At 45.4% G+C, this 23571-nt stretch overlaps 1 protein-coding gene across 1 annotated transcript in view; it reads left to right on the top strand.

Moving 5' to 3' along the window:
• Window positions 1-7944, top strand: part of LOC121841455 (adhesion G protein-coupled receptor B2-like) — a 98080-nt gene extending 90136 nt beyond the window's left edge. The window contains exons 2-3 of the mRNA XM_042309839.1: window positions 5145-5237; window positions 7766-7944. Of these exons, the coding sequence (XP_042165773.1) occupies window positions 5145-5237; window positions 7766-7944 (272 nt within the window). The remainder of the gene's footprint in view (window positions 1-5144; window positions 5238-7765) is intronic.
• The last annotated feature ends 15627 nt before the right edge of the window (window positions 7945-23571 follow it).

Genomic DNA, 23571 nt, shown 5'->3' with positions numbered 1-23571 from the left:
GATGTCCTTTGGGTGGTGGACCATTCTTGGTACAGAGAGAGTGTGTGTGTGTGTGTGTGTGTGTGTGTGTGTGTGTGTGTGTGTTTGTAGATTATGTGTGTTTATGTGTACAGTATGTGTGTATGTGTTGTGTGTGTGTGTGTGTGTGTGTGTACAGTGTGTACAGTGTGTACAGTGTGTACAGTGTGTGTGTGTTAGCGAAAGCCCAGGGGAGAATCCTCTCTAATCACACGCGTTTGACAGAGCCAAACATGGGGAGTTCCCTAGAGCTCATCCCTCTTCCCTGCTTCGATGTTGGAGCACACACACATGTGCTGGCGTGGAGGACTGTCTTGTTGTGATCTAAAGAACAACAGGAGTTTAGTAGGACTGGTTGTGAACTAAAGAACAACAGGAGTTCAGTAGGACTCGTTGTGAACTAAAGAACAACAGGAGTTCAGTAGGACTCGTTGTGAGCTAAAGAGCAACAGGGGTTCTGTTCTAAGCTGGTCATTGATTTGAAAATAGCCCCTCTACCCCAGAGAATTTCTGCAGACAATCCGATCAGTTCCAAGTGCCAATCGTTAACAACATGTCAACGCACTGTTCTCTGTACCATTGCAATGAATGTCTACTATTTTGACACGGCTATTGTCTCTACTAATTTGACAGAGCTATTGTCTCTACTATTTTGACAGGGCTATTGTCTCTACTATTTTGACAGGGCTATTGGCTCTACTAATTTGACAGGGCTATTGGCTCTACTATTTTGACAGGGCTATTGTCTCTACTATTTTGACAGAGCTATTGTCTCTACTATTTTGACAGGGATATTGGCTCTACTATTTTGACAGGGCTATTGTCTCTACTATTTTGACAGGGCTATTGGCTCTACTATTTTGACAGGGCTATTGTCTCTACTATTTTGACAGAGCTATTGGCTCTACTATTTTGACAGGGCTATTGGCTCTACTATTTTGACAGGGACAGAGCTATTGTCTCTACTATTTTGACAGAGCTATTGGCTCTACTATTTTGACAGGGCTATTGTCTCTACTATTTTGACAGAGCTCTACTATTTTGACAGGGCTATTGGCTCTACTATTTTGACAGGGCTATTGACAGCTCTACTATTTTGACAGAGCTATTGTCTCTACTATTTTGACAGAGCTATTTTGACAGTTGGCTCTACTATTTTGACAGGGCTATTGGCTCTACTATTTTGACAGGGCTATTGGCTCTACTATTTTGACAGGGCTATTGTCTCTACTATTTTGACAGGGCTATTGTCTCTACTATTTTGACAGGGCTATTGGCTCTACTATTTTGACAGGGCTATTGGCTCTACTATTTTGACAGGGCTATTGTCTCTACTATTTTGACAGAGCTATTGTCTCTACTATTTTGACAGGGCTATTGTCTCTACTAATTTGACAGGGCTATTGGCTCTACTATTTTGACAGGGCTATTGGCTCTACTATTTTGACAGGGCTATTGTCTCTACTAATTTGACAGGGCTATTGGCTCTACTATTTTGACAGGGCTATTGTCTCTACTATTTTGACAGGGCTATTGGCTCTACTATTTTGACAGGGCTATTGTCTCTACTATTTTGACAGGGCTATTGGCTCTTCTATTTTGACAGGGCTATTGTCTCTACTATTTTGACAGGGCTATTGGCTCTACTATTTTGACAGGGCTATTGGCTCTACTATTTTGACAGGGTTGTGTAAGTGAGAACAGGAAACCTTCTACAATATTATCTGTGTCGTGTAATGTTTTAAAAAGGGCCAGCACTCATTCGATTATGATTTGCATCAATATAATCACTGAGAAGACGCTAGGGGGAACGTATGCCAATGTTGTGGTCTATAAAGACCTGCTGCTATGAACAACATTTAAGACAGAGCCTCAATTATTGCAAATCATAGTCAAGTGCTGGCGCTTTTTTCATATTCATGTGATCTAAAGCCATGACCAATAGGAGCAAGATCACCTCAGTGATAAGGAAATAGACCTAGACGAGTCTGTGAGGAGAAATGTAAGGAAATACAGCTCACAGACACATCATCACATGTATGCATTACCGCTTCTCTTCATTCATGATAATGTCACTAAACAATGTATTCCTGATTGATGACAGTTTTGCTACCTCTTGCTGTCATATGGATACTCCTACTAAAATGTAAAATCTCATGAACTCTTTTGGCGCAAAGTAGGGCTAGTCCTAGTCTCAGGTTTGACCTTGGTCATTCAACCGTGTGTGCCTCTTCCTTTTCCTCTTCCTGGGTGTATGTGCTGTCAGAACACCCTAATAAGGCATGGAAGCTTGGAGAACTGAACTGAAAAATAAATACTGCTGTTCAATAAAATATTATTTTCCTCCTTTTGTTTTTAATATCGCTGGTTATTGTAAAGTGTCGACTTACCGAGGATATACTGTGTGTGTCTGTGTGCGTGTGTGTGTGTGTGTGTGTGTGTGTGTGTGTGTGTGTGTGTGTTTTTGCGTGCGTGCGTGCGTGCGTGCGTGCGTGTGTGTGTGTGTTTGCGTGTGTGTGGCAATTCAGAGTGAGACTCAGTGTTTTATTGTCATATGTGTCTAGTTTAGCCAACTTACAGGAAAATAGCCCTTTGTTCACGTCTGGGTCGTTTATTCCTAGCTTTGTTTATCTCAGGACATTTGAATGAAAAATGGTGCACACAATTCCACACAGCAGATCACAGACAGAAAAGCCGAATAGCAACAGCAGTAGTTAAACTGTCCATCACAATACAATGGTATGACTTTACACTATTCCATACCACAGTTACTTATAACTCCTGTTCTCTATTTCCTTATCCAGACTCCTACTCAGAACCCTACCCAGATCCCTACCCAGACCCCTACTCAGATCCCTACCCAGATCCCTACTCAGATCCCTACCCAGATCCCTACCCAGACCCCTACTCAGATCCCTACCCAGATCCCTACCCAGACCCCTACTCAGATCCCTACCCAGATCCCTACCCAGACCCCTACCCAGACCCCTACCCAGATCCCTACACAGACCCCTACCCAGATCCCTACCCAGACCCCTACTCAGACCCCTATTCAGACCCCTCCCAGACCCCTCTTAGACCCCTACTCAGACCCCTACCCAGACCCCTACTCAGACCCCTACCCAGACCCCTACTCAGACCCCAACTGAGACCCCTAATTATATCTCATGTTCTCTCTCTCTATCCAGACCTCTAATTATGTATCCTGTTCTCTCTCTCTATCCAGACCTCTAATTATGTATCCTGTTCTCTCTCTCTATCCAGACCTCTAATTATGTATCCTGTTCACTCACTCTCTATCCAGACCTCTAATTATGTATCCTGTTCTCTCTCTCTATCCAGACCTCTAAATCAAATCAAATCAAATCAAATTTTATTTGTCACATACACATGGTTAGCAGATGTTAATGCGAGTGTAGCGAAATGCTTGTGCTTCTAGTTCCGACAATGCAGTAATAACGAGCAAGTAATCTAACTAACAATTCCAAAAAAAACTACTGTCATACACAGTGTAAGGGGATAAAGAATATGTACATAAGGATATATGAATGAGTGATGGTACAGAGCAGCATAGGCAAGATACAGTAGATGATATCGAGTACAGTATATACATATGAGATAAGTATGTAAACCAAGTGGCATAGTTAAAGTGGCTAGTGATACATGTATTACATAAGGATGCAGTCGATGATATAGAGTACAGTATCAACGTATGCATATGAGATGAACAATGTAGGGTAAGTAACATTATATAAGGTAGCATTGTTTAAAGTGGCTAGTGATATATTTACATCATTTCCCATCAATTCCCATGATTAAAGTGGCTGGAGTAGAGTCAGTGTCATTGACAGTGTGTTGGCAGTAGCCACTCAATGTTAGTGGTGGCTGTTTAACAGTCTGATGGCCTTGAGATAGAAGCTGTTTTTCAGTCTCTCGGTCCCAGCTTTGATGCACCTGTACTGACCTCGCCTTCTGGATGGCAGCGGGGTGAACAGGCAGTGGCTCGGGTGGTTGATGTCCTTGATGATCTTTATGGCCTTCCTGTAGCATCGGGTGGTGTAGGTGTCCTGGAGGGCAGGTAGTTTGCCCCGGTGATGCGTTGTGCAGACCTCACTACCCTCTGGAGAGCCTTACGGTTGAGGGCGGTGCAGTTGCCATACCAGGCGGTGATACAGCCCGCCAGGATGCTCTCGATTGTGCATCTGTAGAAGTTTGTGAGTGCTTTTGGTGACAAGCCGAATTTCTTCAGCCTCCTGAGGTTGAAGAGGCGCTGCTGCGCCTTCCTCACGATGCTGTCTGTGTGAGTGGACCAATTCAGTTTGTCTGTGATGTGTATGCCGAGGAACTTAAAACTTGCTACCCTCTCCACTACTGTTCCATCGATGTGGATGGGGGGTGTTCCCTCTGCTGTTTCCTGAAGTCCACAATCATCTCCTTAGTTTTGTTGACGTTGAGTGTGAGGTTATTTTCCTGACACCACACTCCGAGGGCCCTCACCTCCTCCTTGTAGGCCGTCTCGTCGTTGTTGGTAATCAAGCCTACCACTGTTGTGTCGTCCGCAAACTTGATGATTGAGTTGGAGGCGTGCATGGCCACGCAGTCGTGGGTGAACAGGGAGTACAGGAGAGGGCTCAGAACGCACCCTTGTGGGGCCCCAGTGTTGAGGATCAGCGGGGAGGAGATGTTGTTGCCTACCCTCACCACCTGGGGGCGGCCCGTCAGGAAGTCCAGTACCCAGTTGCACAGGGCGGGGTCGAGACCCAGGGTCTCGAGCTTGATGACGAGCTTGGAGGGTACTATGGTGTTGAATGCCGAGCTAATTATATATCCTGTTCTCTCTCTATATCCAGGCCACTAATTATATATCCTGTTCTCTCTCTCTATCCAGGCCTCTAATTATATATCATGTTCTCTCTCTCTATCCAGACCTCTAATTATATATCCTGTTCTCTCTCTCTATCCAGGCCTCTAATTATATATCATGTTCTCTCTCTCTTTCCAGACCTCTAATTATATATCATGTTCTCACTCTATCCAGACCTCTAATTACATCTCATGTTGTCTCTCTCTCTCTCTCTGCCCAGACCTCTAATTATATCTCATGTTCTCTCTCTCTCTCTGCCCAGACCTCTATCCAGACCCAGATGATGATGACCTGAAGGTGAAGACACAGAAACCCAGATCAGCAGACCAGCCAGGTGTGTTTCAGGCACAGACAGGTGAGTCGTGTTGTGTGTGATAGATGGCTAGGTGTGTTTCAGGCACAGACAGGTGAGTCGTGTTGTGTGTGATAGATGGCTAGGTGTGTTTCAGGCACAGACAGGTGAGTCGTGTTGTGTGTGATAGATGGCTAGGTGTGTTTCAGGCACAGACAGGTGAGTCGTGTTGTGTGTGATAGATGGCTAGGTGTGTTTCAGGCACAGACAGGTGAGTCGTGTTGTGTGTGATAGATGGCTAGGTGTGTTTCAGGCACAGACAGGTGAGTCGTGTTGTGTGTGATAGATGGCTAGGTGTGTTTCAGGCACAGACAGGTGAGTCGTGTTGTGTGTGATAGATGGCTAGGTGTGTTTCAGGCACAGACAGGTGAGTCGTGTTGTGTGTGATAGATGGCTAGGTGTGTTTCAGGCACAGACAGGTGAGTCGTGTTGTGTGTGATAGATGGCTAGGTGTGTTTCAGGCACAGACAGGTGAGTCGTGTTGTGTGTGATAGATGGCTAGGTGTGTTTCAGGCACAGACAGGTGAGTCGTGTTGTGTGTGATAGATGGCTAGGTGTGTTTCAGGCACAGACAGGTGAGTCGTGTTGTGTGTGATAGATGGCTAGGTGTGTTTCAGGCACAGACAGGTGAGTCGTGTTGTGTGTGATAGATGGCTAGGTGTGTTTCAGGCACAGACAGGTGAGTCGTGTTGTGTGTGATAGATGGCTAGGTGTGTTTCAGGCACAGACAGGTGAGTCGTGTTGTGTGTGATAGATGGCTAGTGTGAGATTGGGCTGGACGTCTACACAACCCGCTGGATGAAAGTACAATTATCCAATGGAAAGGAATTTATCAATATATATATTGTATATGGACCTGATAATACACACACACACACACAGCCCGCTAGCCCCCCAACACTGTCATAGGGAATTCCGACTGGGGGGAATCCTTGGCACTGCCTCATCTCCTCCTCACCACCGCCTCATTCCCAGGACTTCTGGGATGAGCTTAAGTCCTGACTCACCACATGTAAATGAAGATGTAATGCGATTAACGGACGTGCAGTTAATTCAATTTAACCATTCACTGTTTGATGACACCCCCATCCAAGGATTCGCTTTTTACAGACAAGGTCATACAGGAGAGAGAGAGAGGTGGGGGTGAGAGAGAGAGAGAGAGAAAGAGGTGGGGATGAGAGAGAGAGTAGGAGAGAGACAAAGAGAGTGAGAGTGAGAGAGAGAGACAGAGAGAGAGAGTAGGAGAGAGACAAAGAGAGAGAGAGAGAGAGAGAGAGAGAGAGAGAGAAGGGGAGAGAAAGAGAGTGAGTGAGAGAGAGAGAGAGAGAGAGAGAAAGAGAGAGATAGAGAGAGAGAGACAGAGACAGAGAAAGTGGTTGGATAAAAAGTTAAAATATGAACAATTGCCCCTGTGGTGAGGCCTTGTAGAATTCCTTCCTACTGATGTCCTTCCTACTGGTGTCCTTCCTACTGGTGTCCTTCCTACTGATGTCCTTCCTACTGGTGTCCTTCCTACTGGTGTCCTTCCTACTGGTGTCCTTCCTACTGGTGTCCTTCCTACTGGTGTCCTTCCTACTGGTGTCCTTCCTACAATGTCTTTCCTACAATGTCTTTCCTACTGATGTCTGTTACGCACGCCTCTATGAAGAGGGAACGCAACACCCTGCTACAACTAAACTCCCTGTGAAGCGAAAAAGGTATGGACTGTAGGTGCGAGTAAAAATGACAACAAGCAGAATGTGGTACCGTTTACAAGGACTTTATTCCTTTACACGGTAATATGGGGAAAAGGGGCTGGACGGAACCAAAGCAAAGAAAGTAAATCTCAAAGCCCCCCCCCTCTCCGATCTTACCTGCCTACCCACTACTTACCTAATTTAGCACCACCTGGTGCCCTAACCAAAATACAAGGGGTGGTCCGCCCAGGTCTTACCTAGTGTGCCTAGACAGCGAATATGCTACGGGTATATGTATGCCCGCGGGCCTCTTGCCTAAGCACTCCCTAGGTGCCTTCCCCTTCCCCCCTGGGAACAAATGAAACAGAATATTAAACAATTTCACAAACAAACTAAGAGACAAAGGACATCAAATAAGTTCTATCTGAGCAACAAACTCACAAAACATACCAACTCTCAGCAATGAACTCCCAGCAAAATCAACCTCTAGCAAAATATCTCTCTAGCAAATCTACCTCCAGCAAAATCCTCTACAAAAAGAATCTTCTGAACAGAACACTGGCTTTTATATAGCTTCTGACGGAATGGGTAATTGGAGACAGCTGTGTCTTGACGAGGGGGCGGGGTCAGCTCTCCAATTAGCCCTGGAGTCGACCAATCAGCTGCTTGAAGGATTTCAGGAAGCCATTTCCTCAAATAAACACATGCAAATACACAAACTGCAACACATAATCTGGGGAACGTAACAATGTCCTTTCCTACTGATGTCTTTCCTACTGATGTCCTTCCTACTGGTGTCCTTCCTACTGATGTCTTTCCTACTGATGTCCTTCCTACTGCTGTCCTTCCTACAAGTGTCCTTCCTACTGATGTCCTTCCTACTGATGTCCTTCCTACTGGTGTCCTTCCTACTAGTGTCCTTCCTACTGATGTCCTTCCTGCTGGTGTTGTTCCTACTGGTGTTGTTCCTACTGGTGTCCTTCCTACTGATGTCCTTCCTTCTGGTGTCCTTCCTACAATGTCCTTCCTACTGATGTCCTTCCTACTGGTGTCCTTCCTACTGATGTCCTTCCTGCTGGTGTTGTTCCTACTGGTGTCCTTCCTACTGGTGTCCTTCCTACTAGTGTCCTTCCTACTGATGTCCTTCCTACTGATGTCCTTCCTACTGGTGTCCTTCCTACTGATGTCCTTCCTACTGGTGTCCTTCCTACGGATGTCCTTCCTACTGGTGTCCTTCCTACTGGTGTCCTTCCTACAATGTCTTTCCTACTGATGTCCTTTCCTACTGATGTCTTTCCTACTGATGTCCTTCCTACTGGTGTCCTTCCTACTGGTGTCCTTTTTACTGGTGTCCTCCCTACAATGTGTTTCCTACTGATGTCCTTCCTACTGATGTCCTTCCTACTGATGTCTTTCCTACTGATGTCCTTCCTACAATTTCTTTCCTACTGGTGTCCTTCCTACTGGTGTCCTTCCTACTGATGTCTTTCCTACTGGTGTCCTTCCTACTGGTGTCCTTCCTACTGATGGCTTTCCTACAATGTCTTTCCTACTGATGTCCTTCCTACTGGTGTTATTCCTACTGGTGTCCTTCCTACTGGTGTCCTTCCTACTGGTGTTCTTCCTCGGGGAAAGGAATAGAGGGAGGGATATAGGAGTGAGAGAGCGAGAGGAGAGCAACAGTGAGATAAAGGTTTGGGGTGAAAGAGGGATGAGGGGGAGTATGTTTGTGCAGGCTCTTATATAAGATAGACGAAGAAGACGAAAGAGGGGCCAAGGGTCATGAATACATCAATATTTTCCACGTCACCCCTCAGACTCTCACCCCTCCCCTCTTGCCAGCTCTCTCGCCTCACCCCTCCCCTCCAGCCAGGTCACCCGTCAGTGAAGATTGTACCCATTTCCACTGCTGTCTCTTTCATTTAGCCTCTTATGTTTGACGTACATCCCTTTCAACCCCCCCTTCCCCCTTCCACACACACACATACACACACACACACAAACACACACACACACACACACACACACACACACACACACATACACACACACGCGCACGCGCACGCACACACACACACATACACCCACACACACGCACACACACACACACATACACCCACACACACGCACACACACCTACACGGCAGAAAATCTAAACACTACAGCACTGCTTGTTTACTTGTGCGTTCATCATGTCTTCCCCTTGGTGCACATTCAGCCAGTGAGAGATGAATATTACCTCAGTGTGCATATTGATACACATTACCTTAAGGCTGATGATGTCTGTTACCCTAAGGATAACACATATCACCTTAATGCTCAGAAATATTCATTCATTGCTCATGAATATCACTGCATGTGCCCCAAAGCGTATCAAAACGAGTGCACTACATAGGCAATAGGGTGTAATTTGGAACACACATGTTTATGCTAATGAATATTTCCTAAATCCTCATGAATATTACCTAAATCCTCATGAATATTACCTAAATCCTCATGAATATTACCTAAAGGCTAATGAATAGCGGCCCAAGACTTACATGCACTGCCTTATAAAGCTTCTGAATCTTACTGTGAGAAGTAATAGGGAACGGAGAGACCAAATATACATTTAGAGCGTTTTGCTCCTGTATTCATCCCATTACTACTATACCTCTCCCTTCCCAAGTCACATCATTAATGTAAGATTTATAGACGTGAAAGAAGTAAATCTGTCTGTCTGTCTGTCTCCCTCTCTCTCTCTGTCTCTCTCTCCAGGTGACCCTGCGGCAGAGGAGTGGTCTCAGTGGAGTGTGTGTTCGTTAACGTGTGGTCAGGGTTGGCAAGTGCGGACACGCTCGTGTGTGTCCTCTCCCTATGGAACCCTGTGTAGTGGCGCCCTGAGAGAGACACGTATGTGTAACAATACAGCCACCTGCCCCGGTGACCCAGCACTGAGCTCAGGTAGGCATGAAAATGTACACCCATTGCACAGACAGACACACACACTGTAAAAACCACCGGTACAGTACCTATCCAATGTGTGAGACTGCATGAGTATGGCCTTCTATAGTCCCCTCTCTGTGGAACCTGGCCTTCTATAGTCCCCTCTCTGTGGAACCTGGCCTTTTATAGCCCCCTCTATGTGGAACCTGGCCTTCTATATTCCCCTCACTGTGGAACCTGGCCTTCTATAGTCCCCTCACTGTGGAACCTGGCCTTCCCCTATAGTCCCCCTCACTGTGGAACCTGGCCTTCTATAGTCCCCTCTCTGTGGAACCTGGCCTTCTATAGTCCCCTCCTCTGTCCCCTCTCTGGAACCTGGCCTTCTATAGTCCCCTCTCTGTGGAACCTGGCCTTCTATAGTCCCCTCTCTGTGGAACCTGGCCTTTTATAGTCCCCTCTCTGTGGAACCTGGCCTTCTATAGTCCCCTCTCTGTGGAACCTGGCCTTCTATAGTCCCCTCTCTGTGGAACCTGGCCTTCTATAGTCCCCTCACTGTGGAACCTGGCCTTCTATAGTCCCCTCTCTGTGGAACCTGGCCTTCTATAATCCCCTCTCTGTGGAACCTGGCCTTCTATAGTCCCCTCTCTGTGGAACCTGGCCTTCTATAGTCCCCTCTCTGTGGAACCTGGCCTTCTATAGTCCCCTCACTGTGGAACCTGGCTTTGTCTGGCTGTTCACTCATTATATACTTCAGATTATATTATATACAGTACTTCCACAGGATGTGTGTGGGTGTGTGTCTGTGTCTGCATGCGTGCTTGTGTGTGTGTGTGTGTGTGTGTGATGTATCCCAGATAAAGATCACTTCGCTGAGTGTGATAAAACTATGAGATGTATTGTGATGGTTATCATAACCATTAATTATTGTAAATCTTAGCTATTGATCCTCATTACAAAGCTGATCAACAGGTCCTGGTTCTGCTTTGAAGTGTGTGTGTGTGTTTGTGTGTGTGTGTGTGTGTTTACAGCATACACTCTATGTGTGTGTGTGTGTGTGTTTGTGTGCGTGTTTACTGTCTTCCTGAGGGAAAAGCAACAACAGTTTCCTTCCCTGTCGGTGCATATGCTAATCTTGTTATTATGCAAATGTGAGAATGTGATTTGTTTGGCTAAGTGGTTCATTTTCCATCCAGCGCCAATATGAATTCCCTAAAGTCCTCCTTTGATGAGAGATTGGTTGCTGTTTTGTACATGATTAAATGTTTTATTTAATTTTTTTCCAGCCTCTCAGACCTGTTTTTTGGGGGATTAGGTGAATTGAGCGGGTAGGAGGGAGGGAGGGTAATTAAAGTGGACGGGACCGTGGGGTAGGTTAGGGGCTCAGCGTTTGATTGGCTGTTTCCTGCATGGGGGCATGGAGTGAAGGAGTGTATGGAGTGAAGGAGGAATGGAGTGAAGGAGGGTATGGAGTGAAGGAGGGTATGGAGTGAAGGAGGGATGATGTGAAGGAGGGTATGAAGTGAAGGAGGGTATGGCGTGAAGGAGGGAAGGAATGAAGGAGGGTATGGCGTGAAGGAGGGATGGAATGAAGGAGGGTATGGAGTGAAGGAGAGATGGAGTGAATGAGGGAATGGAGTGAAAGAAGGTATGGAGTGAAGGAGGGATGGAAGGATGGAGGGATGGTGTGAAGGAGGGTATGGAGTGAAGGAGGGTATGGCGTGAAGGAGGGTATGGAGTGACGGAGGGTATGGAGTGAAGGAGGGAATGGAGTGAAGGAGGGAATGGAGTGAAGGAGAGTATGGAGTGAAGGAGGGTATGGAGTGAAGGAGGGTATGGAGTGAAGGAGGGTATGGAGTGAAGGAGGGATGGAAGGATGGAGAGATGGAGTGAAGGAGAGATGGAGTGAAGGAGAGATGGAGTGAAGGAGGGTATGGAGTGAAGGAGGGGATGGAGTGAAGGAGGGTATGGAGTGAAGGAGGGTATGGAGTGGAGGGATGGAGTGAAGGAGGGTATGGAGTGAAGGAGGGTATGGAGTGGAGGGATGGAGTGAAGGAGGGTATGGAGTGAAGGAGGGTATGGAGTGGAGGGATGGAGTGAAGGAAGGATGGAGTGAAGGAGGGTTAGAGTGAAGGAGGGTTGGAAGGATGGAGGTCTGCATGCTTCATATAGTTTATTAATCTCTTTACCTCTCTAATCACACAGTGTGGATGTACACACACGGACCGGTACCAACAAACACACCAACCGGAAGCAACAGACACACACCAACCTACCACTCAAAGTAGCCTAAGGCTGTGAACACTGAGTATGCATTCATGATTTGGAGAGCACTCTGTTCAGGTCTACATCTTAGCCAAGTTTTTGTGTGTGCACATGTGTGTGTCTGTGTGTGTGTGCGTGCGTGTGTATGCATGTGCGTCTGCATATGTGTGTGTGTGTTTGTGTGTGTGTGTGTGTGTGTGTGTGTGTGTGTGTGTGTGTGTGTGTGTGTGTGTGTGTGTGTGTGTGTGTGTGTGTGTGTGTGTGTGTGTGTGTGTGTGTGTGTGTGTGTGTGTGTGTGTGTGTGTGTGTGTGTGTGTGTGTGTGTGTGTGTGTGTGTGTGTGTGTGTGTGTGTGTGTGTGTGTGTGTGTGTGTGTGTGTGTGTGTGTGTGACTTAGGGGTATTACTGAGAAGTAGATCTAGTCATTATTTCTCCCTTTTTGTCATCTAAATTATATAGATAATCAATTTTGAATATTGGCCTTAACACTTGACAAAAATTAAACTTGGAAAAAATTGCCCAGGCAAAATATTGTGTTTGAAATTGCGCCAAAGTAACCGTTTTAGATTAGCAGAGATAGAGAATTCCTCAGGCTCTCTGCTCCCTACTCTCCTTACACACAAACACACTAAAACTTAGAGGCTCTCCGCTCCCTACTCTCCTTACACACAAACACAATTAGAGGCTCTCCACTCCCTACTCTCCTTACACACAAACACAATTAGAGGCTCTCCACTCCCTACTCTCCTTACACACAAACACAATTAGAGGCTCTCCACTCCCTACTCTCCTTACACACAAACACACGGACACTTAGAGGCTCTCCGCTCCCTACTCTCCATACACACAAACACACGGCCACTTAGAGGCCCTCCGCTCCCTACTCTCCTTACACACAAACACACTAAAACTTAGAGGCTCTCCGCTCCCTACGCTCCTTACACACAAACACACGGCCACTTAGAGGCCCTCCGCTCCCTACTCTCCTTACACACAAACACACTAAAACTTAGAGGCTCTCCGCTCCCTACTCTCCTTACACACAAACACACGGCCACTTAGAGGCCCTCCGCTCCCTACTCTCCTTACACACAAACACACGGCCACTTAGACGCCCATAAGTCACACACAGACAGACACATGTGCAAGTATGTTAGCACGTGCACACATTGACACACATTATCCAAAGACACACACACACACCAATGTTCCTGAGTCGTTAGTGCTACATGATCTCTCCATGTGTGATGTTAATATAAGGAGGTGAATTATTAATATGTGTAGGTCAATATAATTCAGAAGCATGCAGTCAAACTGTCACATTGGATCACAAGTGGACACACACATACACACACACACACACACCCACACACACCCACACACACACACACACACACACACACACACACACACACACACACACACACACACAGTGTAGTAGTTGAATAATGTTACTACTCTATTCATATCATTCTCCATACGTTTCCATGCATGTTTCCTGTTTCCTGATTTAGCTCACACATACATATACATGCACGCACGTATATTACTATATACAGTTGAAGTTGGAAGTTTACATACACCTCAGCCAAATACATTTAAACTCAGTTTTTCACAATTCCTGACATTTAATCCTAGAAAAAAAAACCTGCATTAGGTCAGTAAGGATCACCACTTTATTTTAAGAATGTGAAATGTCAGAATACAGTTTTTCCCAATTGCTAAAACACAATTTTGCAAACTAAGGCTGGTCAAAATACTTAACACAATTCACAAAACCACAAAATACCTCATATACAGTGGGGCAAAAAAGTATTTAGTCAGATGCCAATTGTGCAAGTTATCCCACTTAAAAAGATGAGAGAGGCCTGTAATTTTCATCATAGGTACACTTCAACTATGACAGACAAAATGAGAAGAAAAAAATCCAGAAAATCACATTGTAGGATTTTTATGAAGTTATTGGCATATTATGGTGGAAAATAAGTATTTGGTCAATAACACAAGTTTATCTCAATACTTTGTTATATACCCTTTGTTGGCAATGACAGAGGTCAAACGTTTTCTGTAAGTCTTCACAAGGTTTTCACACACTGTTGCTGGTATTTTGGCCCATTCCTCCATGCAGATTTCTTCTAGAGCAGTGATGTTTTGGGGCTGTTGCTGGGCAACACGGACTTTCAACTCCCTCCAAAGATTGTCTATGGGGTTGAGATCTGGAGACTGGCTAGGCCACTCCAGGACCTTGAAATGCTTCTTACGAAGCCACGGTGTGTTTGGGATCATTGCCATGGTGAAAGACTCAGCCACGTTTCATCTTCAATGCCCTTGCTGATGGAAGGAGGTATTCACTCAAAATCTCATGATACATGGCCCCATTAATTATTTCATTTACACGGATCAGTCGTCCTTGTCCCTTTGCAGAAAAACAGCCCCAAAGCATGATGTTTCCACCCCCATGCTTCACAGTAGGTATGGTGTTCTTTGGATGCAACTCAGCATTCTTTGTCCTCCAAACACGACGAGTTGAGTTTTTACCAAAAAGTTATATTTTGGTTTTATCTGACCATATGACATTCTCCCAATCTTCTTCTGGATCATCCAAATGCTCTCTAGGAAACTTCAGACGGGCCTGGACATGTACTGGCTTAAGCAGGGGGACACGTCTGGCACTGCAGGATTTGAGTCCCTGGCGGCGTAGGCTTTGTTACTTTGGTCCCAGCTCTCTGCAGGTCATTCACTAGGACCCCCCGTGTGGTTCTGGGATTTTTGCTCACCGTTCTTGTGATAATTTTGACCCCACGGGGTGAGATCTTGCGTGGAGCCCCAGATCGAGGGATATTATCAGTGGTCTTGTATGTCTTCCATTTCCTAATAATTGCTCCCACAGTTGATTTCTTCAAACCAAGCTGCTTACCTATTGCATATTCAGTCTTCCCAGCCTGGTGCAGGTCTACAATTTTGTTTCTGGTGTCCTTTGACAACTCTTTGGTCTTGGCCATAGTGGAGTTTGGAGTGTGACTGTGCAGTGCTGGTCAGGCACCGTATTATGCGGTCAAACGCACGGTGTCGCTGGTACGTGCTCATAACCCGGTGGGCTATAGGCCAGCCCCCCGCAAGTGCCATGCTAGAGGACACCATGCGTATTGGAGATGGCAGTGCACATTGTGATGTTCCCACCACGTCGGCCAGGAACATCTATAATGGCTCTGTAGCCAATGACGTTTCTCCCCCTTCTTCTGCTCTTTGCTAGGTTGAACCCAGCCTCATCTATAAAGAAGAACTCATGTGGGATTGCATGAGCATCCATTTCCAGTACTCCCTGAAAACAAAGAACAAAAGCAGTCAATATGGTGTTATCCAGTACATTGGGAAAAAATGCTGCGTGTAGTGTACTGCAGTCAATATTGTACTTACATCCACATATGCTCGTCTGACCTCTTTGTTTCTTTGAGAGTTTCTCTCAAACGGCACCTTATGAAGTTGTTTCATTCTGATCTGGTTTCGCTTGAGAATGCGAGCCAATGTGGACAGACTGACTCGTTGAATGTTGTTGAATATGGTGTTGTCTTGGATGATGTGGCTTTGAATTTCTCGTAATCTGATTTCATTATTTTCCAAAACCAAGTTTACAATGGCAGTGTAACGGATGTCATCGGGAGAAAGAGAGGAGCGCAGCGTGGTACGTGTTCATGATGATGTTTGATTAAAACTCATAACACTAAACAATAAATGACAACGTGAATTTACAAAACCAAAACAGTACCGTGTGGCCCAAACACTCACACGGAAACAAACACCCACAAACCAAAAGTGAAACCCAGGCTACCTAAGTATGATTCTCAATCAGAGACAACTAACGACACCTGCCTCAGATTGAGAACCATACTAGGCCGAACACAAAAACCATAGAAAAACAAACATAGACTGCCCACCCCAACTCACGCCCTGAACATACTAAAACAAAGAATAAAATAACAGAACTACGGTCAGAACATGACAGTACCCCCCCAAAGGTGCGGACTCCGGCCGCAAAACCTGAACCTATAGGGGAGGGTCTGGGTGGGCGTCTGTCCGCGGTGGCGGCTCTGGCGCGGGACGGGGCCCCACTTCACCATAGTTTTTGTCCGCCTCCTCAACCGCCCCCGTGGCCTATTATGAGCGGCGACCCTCGCCGCCGACCTCGGACTGGGGTTCCTCGCCACGGTTCCCGAATGGACGGGAGATTCCGGCAGCGCCGGACAGGCGGGAGACTCCGGCAGCGCCGGACAGGAGGAAGGCTCTGGCAGCGCTGGACAGGCGAGAGCACCTGTAGGGAGGAGACAGAGAGACAGCCTGGTGCATGGGGCTGCCACAGGCCTACCAGGCTGGAGAGACCTATAGGTGCATACCACTTGCACCTCTCCCTTCGGCTCAATACCCACATTCGCCCGGCACGGGCGTTGCGCAGGCATAGGACGCACTGCACCCTCCCAGCGCCTTGGAGACACAGCACGCAGCGCCGGGATACCCTGGACCGAAACGGCGTACTGGAGACCAAACACGCTGGGCTGGCACAACACGCCCTGGCTGGATGCCTACTCTAGCATGGCACTTGCGGGGGGCTGGCCTATAGCCCACCGGGTTATGAGCACGTACCGGCGACACCGTGCGTTTGACCACATAATACGGTGCCTGACCAGCACTGCGCTTCTTCCGATTAGCACGAGGAGTGGGCTCAGGTCTCCAACCTGACTCTGCCATACTCCCCGTGTCCCCCCCCCGGGCTGCCTCTCGAGCTTGTCACGCTGCCTTGCTGCCTCCTCATATCGCCGCCGCTCAGCTTTCGCTGCCTCCAGCTCTGCCTTGGGGCGGCGATAGTCCCCAGCCTGTGCCCAGGGTCCCTTGCTGTCAAGTATCTCCTCCCAAGTTCAGTTCTCCAGGTATCGCTGCCTCTCCTGCTGCTGCCCGTTACCACGCTGCTTGGTTCTCTGGTGTTGGGGGTTTCTGTAATGGATGTCGTCGGGAGAAAGAGGACCGAAGCGCAGCGTGGTTCATGATGATGTTTAATTAACACTCAGAACACTAAACAATAAATGACAACGTGAATTTACAAAACCGAAACAGTACCGTGTGGCCCAAACACACCAAAAGTGAAACCCAGGCTACCTATGTATGATTCTCAATCAGAGACAACTAACGACACCTGCCTCTGATTGAGAACCATACTAGGCCGAACACAAAAACCAACATAGCAAAAACAAACATAGACTGCCCATCCCAACTCACGCCCTGACCATACTAAAACAAAGAATACAATAACAGAACTATGGTCAGAACGTGACAGGCAGCTTCCTGTACCCCGGTGAACATTTGGCCCCTTCCGCCACCATGGTTGCGTCTCTCAGTCCTTTAGAAAAACATAAAAACAAAAATATAGGGCTTGGACAATGCAGCCTAAAGATATTTCACCCACAGTAGAGTAAATTCTACAGGCCATTTGTGCAGTTAGTGTATGACATCAGCCATTCATGAAGTAAACAGGTGTCACCCAACTGATACACTATGACATGGGGTGTACTACATAGTGTGAAAGACATTTTGGTTACATACCTGTACTCCAGTCTAAATGTCCGGATGACACAGGCGACAGTAAAACGGCTCATTTGGGCTGCACTCTCTGTCCAGCCTCTCACATTGTCAGCCCATGGATGATGACATGATCAACTAAGGTTGCTCTGATTTCATTTGAAAGTTGTTGTCTTCTTTGGCCATGAACTCCTCTACCAGCTCTACCCCTACCTCTCACTCTTCCTCCCCCTCTCATTCTCACCCTCCCTCTTCCTCTTCCTCTCTCTGCAACGGCTTCCATTGTTGTTGTAAAACATAATCTGTGGTCGTTTCCTAGTGCTTACTTCCTGATTGAAGTGGTAACATTGAGGTGTTTGGCCAGGTGGCACATGTATTGGCCAATTAGCTCATGTAGTGTCATTTTGAATGGCAGTGTTTTGAAATGGCCAACATGTGACTTTATGTCAGATTCTTGTGTCTTATGCAGAGAACCATGTGCAGTGCATTTAGAAAGTGCCATTTTGAATTGCAAAATGTGTGTAAAGCAGAAAATGTGTTTAGACTTTTGGAGACTTGAGAAGAGGTTTTGCTCTCTGTGTGTCAGTTTAAATAACTGTGCTGTGCATGTCATTTTAGTGTGTTAGCAATTGGAAAAAACTGTAATAGTAGAGAGAATGGTTTATTTCAGCTGTTATTTCGCTCATCACTTTCCCAGTGGGTCAGAAGTCTACATACACTCAACTAGTATTTGGTAGCATTGCCTTTAAATTGTTTAACTTGGGTCAAATGTTTCAGGTAGCCTTCCACAAGCTTCCCAGAATAGGTTGGGTAATTTTGTCCCATTCCTCCTGACAGAGCTGGTGTAACTGAGTCAGGTTTGTTGGCCTCCTTGCTTGCATGCGCTTTTTCAGTTCTGCCCACACATTTTCAATGGGATGAGGTCAGGGCTTTGTGATGGCCACTCCAATACCTTGACTTTGTTGTACTTAAGCCAATTTGCCACAACTTTGGCAGTATGCTTCGGGTCGTTGTCAATTTGGAAGACAGGCAAGACAGCCAAACACCTATTTGCGACCAAGCTTTAATTTCCTGACTGATGTCTTGAGATATTGCTAAAATATATCAACGTAATTTTCCTGCCTCATGATGGCATCTATTTTGAGAAGTGCACCAGTCCGTCCTGAAGCAAAGCACCCCCACAACATGATGCTGTCACCCCGTGCTTTACGGTTGGAATGGTGTTCTTCGGCTTGCAAGCCTCCCCCTTTTTCCTCCAAACATAACGATGGTCATCATGAAAAAACAGTTATTTTTTGGTTTCCTCAGACCAGAGGACATTTCTCCAAAAAGTACAGTCTTCGTCCCCATGTGCAGTTGCAAACCGTAGTCTGTTTTTTTATGGCGGTTTTGGAGCAGTGGCAGCTCCTTGCTGAGCGGCCTTTCAGGTTATGACGATATAGGACTTGTTTTACTGTGGATATAGATACTTTTGCACGTGTTTCCTCCAGCATCTTCACAAGTTCCTTCTGTTGTTCTGTGATTGATGTGAACTTTTTGCACCAAAGTACGTTCATCTCTAGGAGACAGAACGCGCCTCCTTCCTGAGCTGTATGACGGCTGCGTGGTCCCATGGTGTTTATAGTTGCGTACTATTGTTTGTACAGATGAACTTGGTACCTTCAGGCGTTTGGAAATTGCTCCCAAGGATGAACCAGACTTGTGGAGGTCTACATTTATTTTTCTGATGTCTTGGCTGATTTATTTTGATTTTCCCATGATGTCAAGCTAAGAGACACTGAGTTTGAAGGTAGGCCTTGAAATACATCCACAGGTACACCTCCAATTGACTCAAATGTCAATGTGCCTATCAGAAGCTTCTAAGGCCATAACATAATTTTCTGGAATATTCCAAGCTGTTTAAAGGCAGAGGCAACTTAGTGTATGTAAACTTCTGACCCACTGGAATTGTGATAGAGTGAAATATAAACATGGAAAAATAAACAGGAAAAATGTTGTCATGCACAAAATAGATGTCCTAACCGACTTGCCAAAACTATAGTTCGTTATCAAGAAATGTGTGGAGTGGTTGAAAAACAAGTTTTAATGACTCCAACCTAAGTGTATGTTAACTTCTGACTTCAACTGTAGCTTATGAAACCCTATTAAAATGAAACCTGGAAGAAAAATCTAATCTAGGTTGACAAGACTCTCTTCTACCACTGGATATATCCTTTTCTGAAGGAATAGAAGGATCGATAGTATACAATATTGCCAGTGCTGTCAGTTTACAAGTCCTTGAGGTAGATAAGCGATCGATCGTGAGAGAAAGTGAACCTGTGTGTCTGTGTTTGTTTGAGTTACTGTAAGAAGTGCCATTTGCCATCTCGAGATGATGATCGTTATCATGGTGGTGAGCATAGGTCTGTGCATTGTCTGTGTGTGTGTGTGTGTGTGTGTGTGTGTGTGTGTGTGTGTGTGTGTGTGTGTGTGTGTGTGTGTGTGTGTGTCTGTTGTCTGTTGTTAATGTGTGCGTCTATTGTTTGTGTGTCTTTTGTGTGTGTGTGTGTGTGTGTCGTGTTCTTTTGCAAACATGTTTCTTTATACAGCCACTGGGCTTTCTGCATTGTTTTCTTTTTTTCTCTTATATGACCCTTGGCCTTGCTTTTCTCGTTGCCATGGTTACGTGCTCTCTGGGTACATTTACATATGCATAAGCTCTGGGTTTATGTGTCAGAGAAATACACCAGGCTATTTGAGTGTGTGTGTGTGTGTGTGTGTGTGTGTGTGTGTGTGTGTGTGTGTGTGTGTGTGTGTGTGTGTGTGTGTGTGTGTGTGTGTGTGTGTGTGTGTGGCATGTGCGTATGTGTGCGTGTCTCTGAACAGTGTTTCACTTCTTTGGCTTGCGCAGTGATCAACGGTGTTCCGGCCTAGTGGGGTATATTCTCTATTTGACCAATAGGTGGTGCTACAGTGTAATAACCCTCACTTTACCCCAGTATTTTAACCCTGTGATGCAGTGGTTGTAGAGGGCAGTTTTGTGATGTTATCTCCTATGGAGGTCTCCATACTCACGTCCTTTCCCAGCGCGCGTTTGTGTGTGTGTGGTACAGTGGTTTTGAGCACCTACGCACCTACTCTACCATGACATCTAACCTCTATGGATGTTTGGTTGCCTACACAGTCTGACAGAACTTGAATGCTTTCTTTTGTCTGTTCAGTTTATAATATCTGTCTGTGTGCCAATCCCACTCGCTCTCTTCTCTCATTTCTAGATCTCTTACCTTTATCTCCTCTATAATATCTTCTTACGGAATGACAAGCTGCTTCATCGGCATGGAATACATCCATTCTAACCCTCTCTCTGTCCTACTCGCTCCACAGCCGGTTCATAGCTTTAGCTCTAGTAATTGATTGGATTTTCCACTGCTTTCTCTTCAAGATGTTCCTAGCGCATATGAGCGAGCCCGATTCCTTTTAGAGGAGTAAACCAAATATCGAGCCCTCGGATCATTACTTTAGACTGAGAAGTTTGCTGAAGTTTGTGCAGCTCAATATTTCTTCATCCTATCTCGGGATGAATTTAGATTATATAAAAAAGCAGTGATCATATAAACTCTGTATCTATGTGACTTTTGACTATCTTAGAGGATGATTACAACCAATTGTTTGTCTGGTTTCCATGGCTATCCACGCCATGCTGATATCAGTGGAATGGCTGGATTGGAGAACGTGGATATCATTCTAGTAATTGATTGGAGAACGTGGATATCATTCTAGTAATTGATTGGAGAACGTGGATATCATTCTAGTAATTGATTGGAGAACGTGGATATCATTCTAGTAATTGATTGGAGAACGTGGATATCATTCTAGTAATTGATTGGAGAACGTGGATATCATTCTAGTAATTGATTGGAGAACGTGGATATCATTCTAGTAATTGATTGGAGAACGTGGATATCATTCTAATAATTGATTGGAGAACGTGGATATCATTCTAGTAATTGATTAGAGAACGTGGATATCATTCTAGTAATTGATTGGAGAACGTGGATATCATTCTAGTAATTGATTGGAGAACGTGGATATCATTCTAGTAATTGATTGGAGAACGTGGATATCATTCTAGTAATTGATTGGAGAACGTGGATATCATTCTAGTAATTGATTGGAGAACGTGGATATCATTCTAGTAATTTGTTGGAGAACGTGGATATCATTCTAGTAATTGATTGGAGAACGTGGATATCATTCTAGTAATTGATTAGAGAACGTGGATATCATTCTAGTAATTGATTAGAGAACGTGGATATCATTCTAATAATTGAGTAGAGAACGTGGATATCATTCTAGTAATTGATTAGAGAACGTGGATATCATTCTAGTAATTGATTAGAGAACGTGGATATCATTCTAGTAATTGATTAGAGAACGTGGATATCATTCTATTAATTGATTGGAGAACGTGGATATCATTATAGTAATTGATTGGAGAACGTGGATATCATTCTATTAATTGATTTGAGAACGTGGATATCATTCTAGTAATTGATTGGAGAACGTGGATATCATTCTAGTAATTGATTGGAGAACGTGGATATCATTCTAGTAATTGATTGGAGAACTTGGATATCATTCTAGTAATTGATTGGATTTTCCACTGTTCACTCCATCCCAGGACCATTATTATGAGCCGTCTTCCCCTCAGCAGCCTCCGCTGGCTGATATTCATGTTGGCAAAAATATATTTCTCTCCCTTGTCTCTCTCCTCATCTCCGTCCCTCCCTCCTCATTTCCCTCCCTCCTCATCTCTCTCCTCATCTCTCTTTTTCTCTCTCTTTCTCTCTCTCTCTTTCTCTCTCTCTCTAGAATTATCCTGTCTAATCTCTCTCTCTCCCTCTTCCTCTCTCTCTCTCTCTCTCTCTCTCTCTCTCTCTCTCTCTCTCTCTCTCTCTACCTCTCTCTCTCCCTCTCTCTCTCTCTCTCTCTAGAATTATCCTGTCTAATCTCTCTCTCTCTCTTCCCCTCTCTCTCTCTCTCTCTCTCTCTCTTCCTCTCTCTCTCTCTTCCTCTTCCTCTCTCTCTCTCTCTCTCTCTCTCTCTCTCTCTCTCTCTCTCTCTCTCTCTCCCTCTCTCTCTCTCTCTAGAATTATCCTGTCTAATCTCTCTCTCTCTCTCTCTTCCTCTCTCTCTCTCTCTCTCTCTCTCTCTCTCTCTCTCTCTCTCTCTCTCTCTCTCTCTCTCTCTCTCTCTCTCTCTCTTTCTCTCTATTATTATTATCCTGTCTAATCTCTCTCTCTCTTCCTCTCTCTCTCTCTCTCTCTCTCTCTCTCTCTCTCTCTCCTCTCTCTCTCTCTCTCTCTCTCTCTCTCTCTCTCCCCTCTCTCTCTCTCTCTCTCTCTCTCTCTCTCTCTCTATTATTATTATCCTGTATAATCGATCTCTTTTTCTTTTTCTAATTGTTGTTTACATCAATAATCATCCCATTCATCGCACATTCCTCATCTCCTTACTCTCATCACACTGTCCTACCCCTCCCCTCTCTCTCTCTCTCTCAATCTCTCTCTCTCTCTCTCTGTCCCTCTCTCTCACTCTCTTGCTCATTCTCTCTATCTCTCTATCTATATCTTTCTCCCTCTCTCCATCCCTCTCCCCCTTCTGTATCTCCTCTGAGCTTTGCTCTCTACAGCTGAGTTAGTTAATTATTCATCAGCATGTTTTATTCACACTACAGCATCCTTCCACCCTCAGCACGTACAGGGCCAGCTCCCTCTCTCTATCATTTTTTCATTCTCTCCATCTCTTTCAACATCTCTCGCTCTAGCCTTGCTCAGCAAAGAGCCAGCTATCCAGATACATATATCTCCCTCTTGTTCTCTCTCTCTCACTCCTCCTCTTTCTCCTTCTCTCTATATCTCACTATCT

Source organism: Oncorhynchus tshawytscha, linkage group LG31, assembly GCF_018296145.1.
Source record: "Oncorhynchus tshawytscha isolate Ot180627B linkage group LG31, Otsh_v2.0, whole genome shotgun sequence".
NCBI lineage: Eukaryota > Metazoa > Chordata > Actinopteri > Salmoniformes > Salmonidae > Oncorhynchus > Oncorhynchus tshawytscha.
Note: the sequence above shows the minus strand (reverse complement) of the source record. Positions and strands in the feature narration are given on the sequence as shown.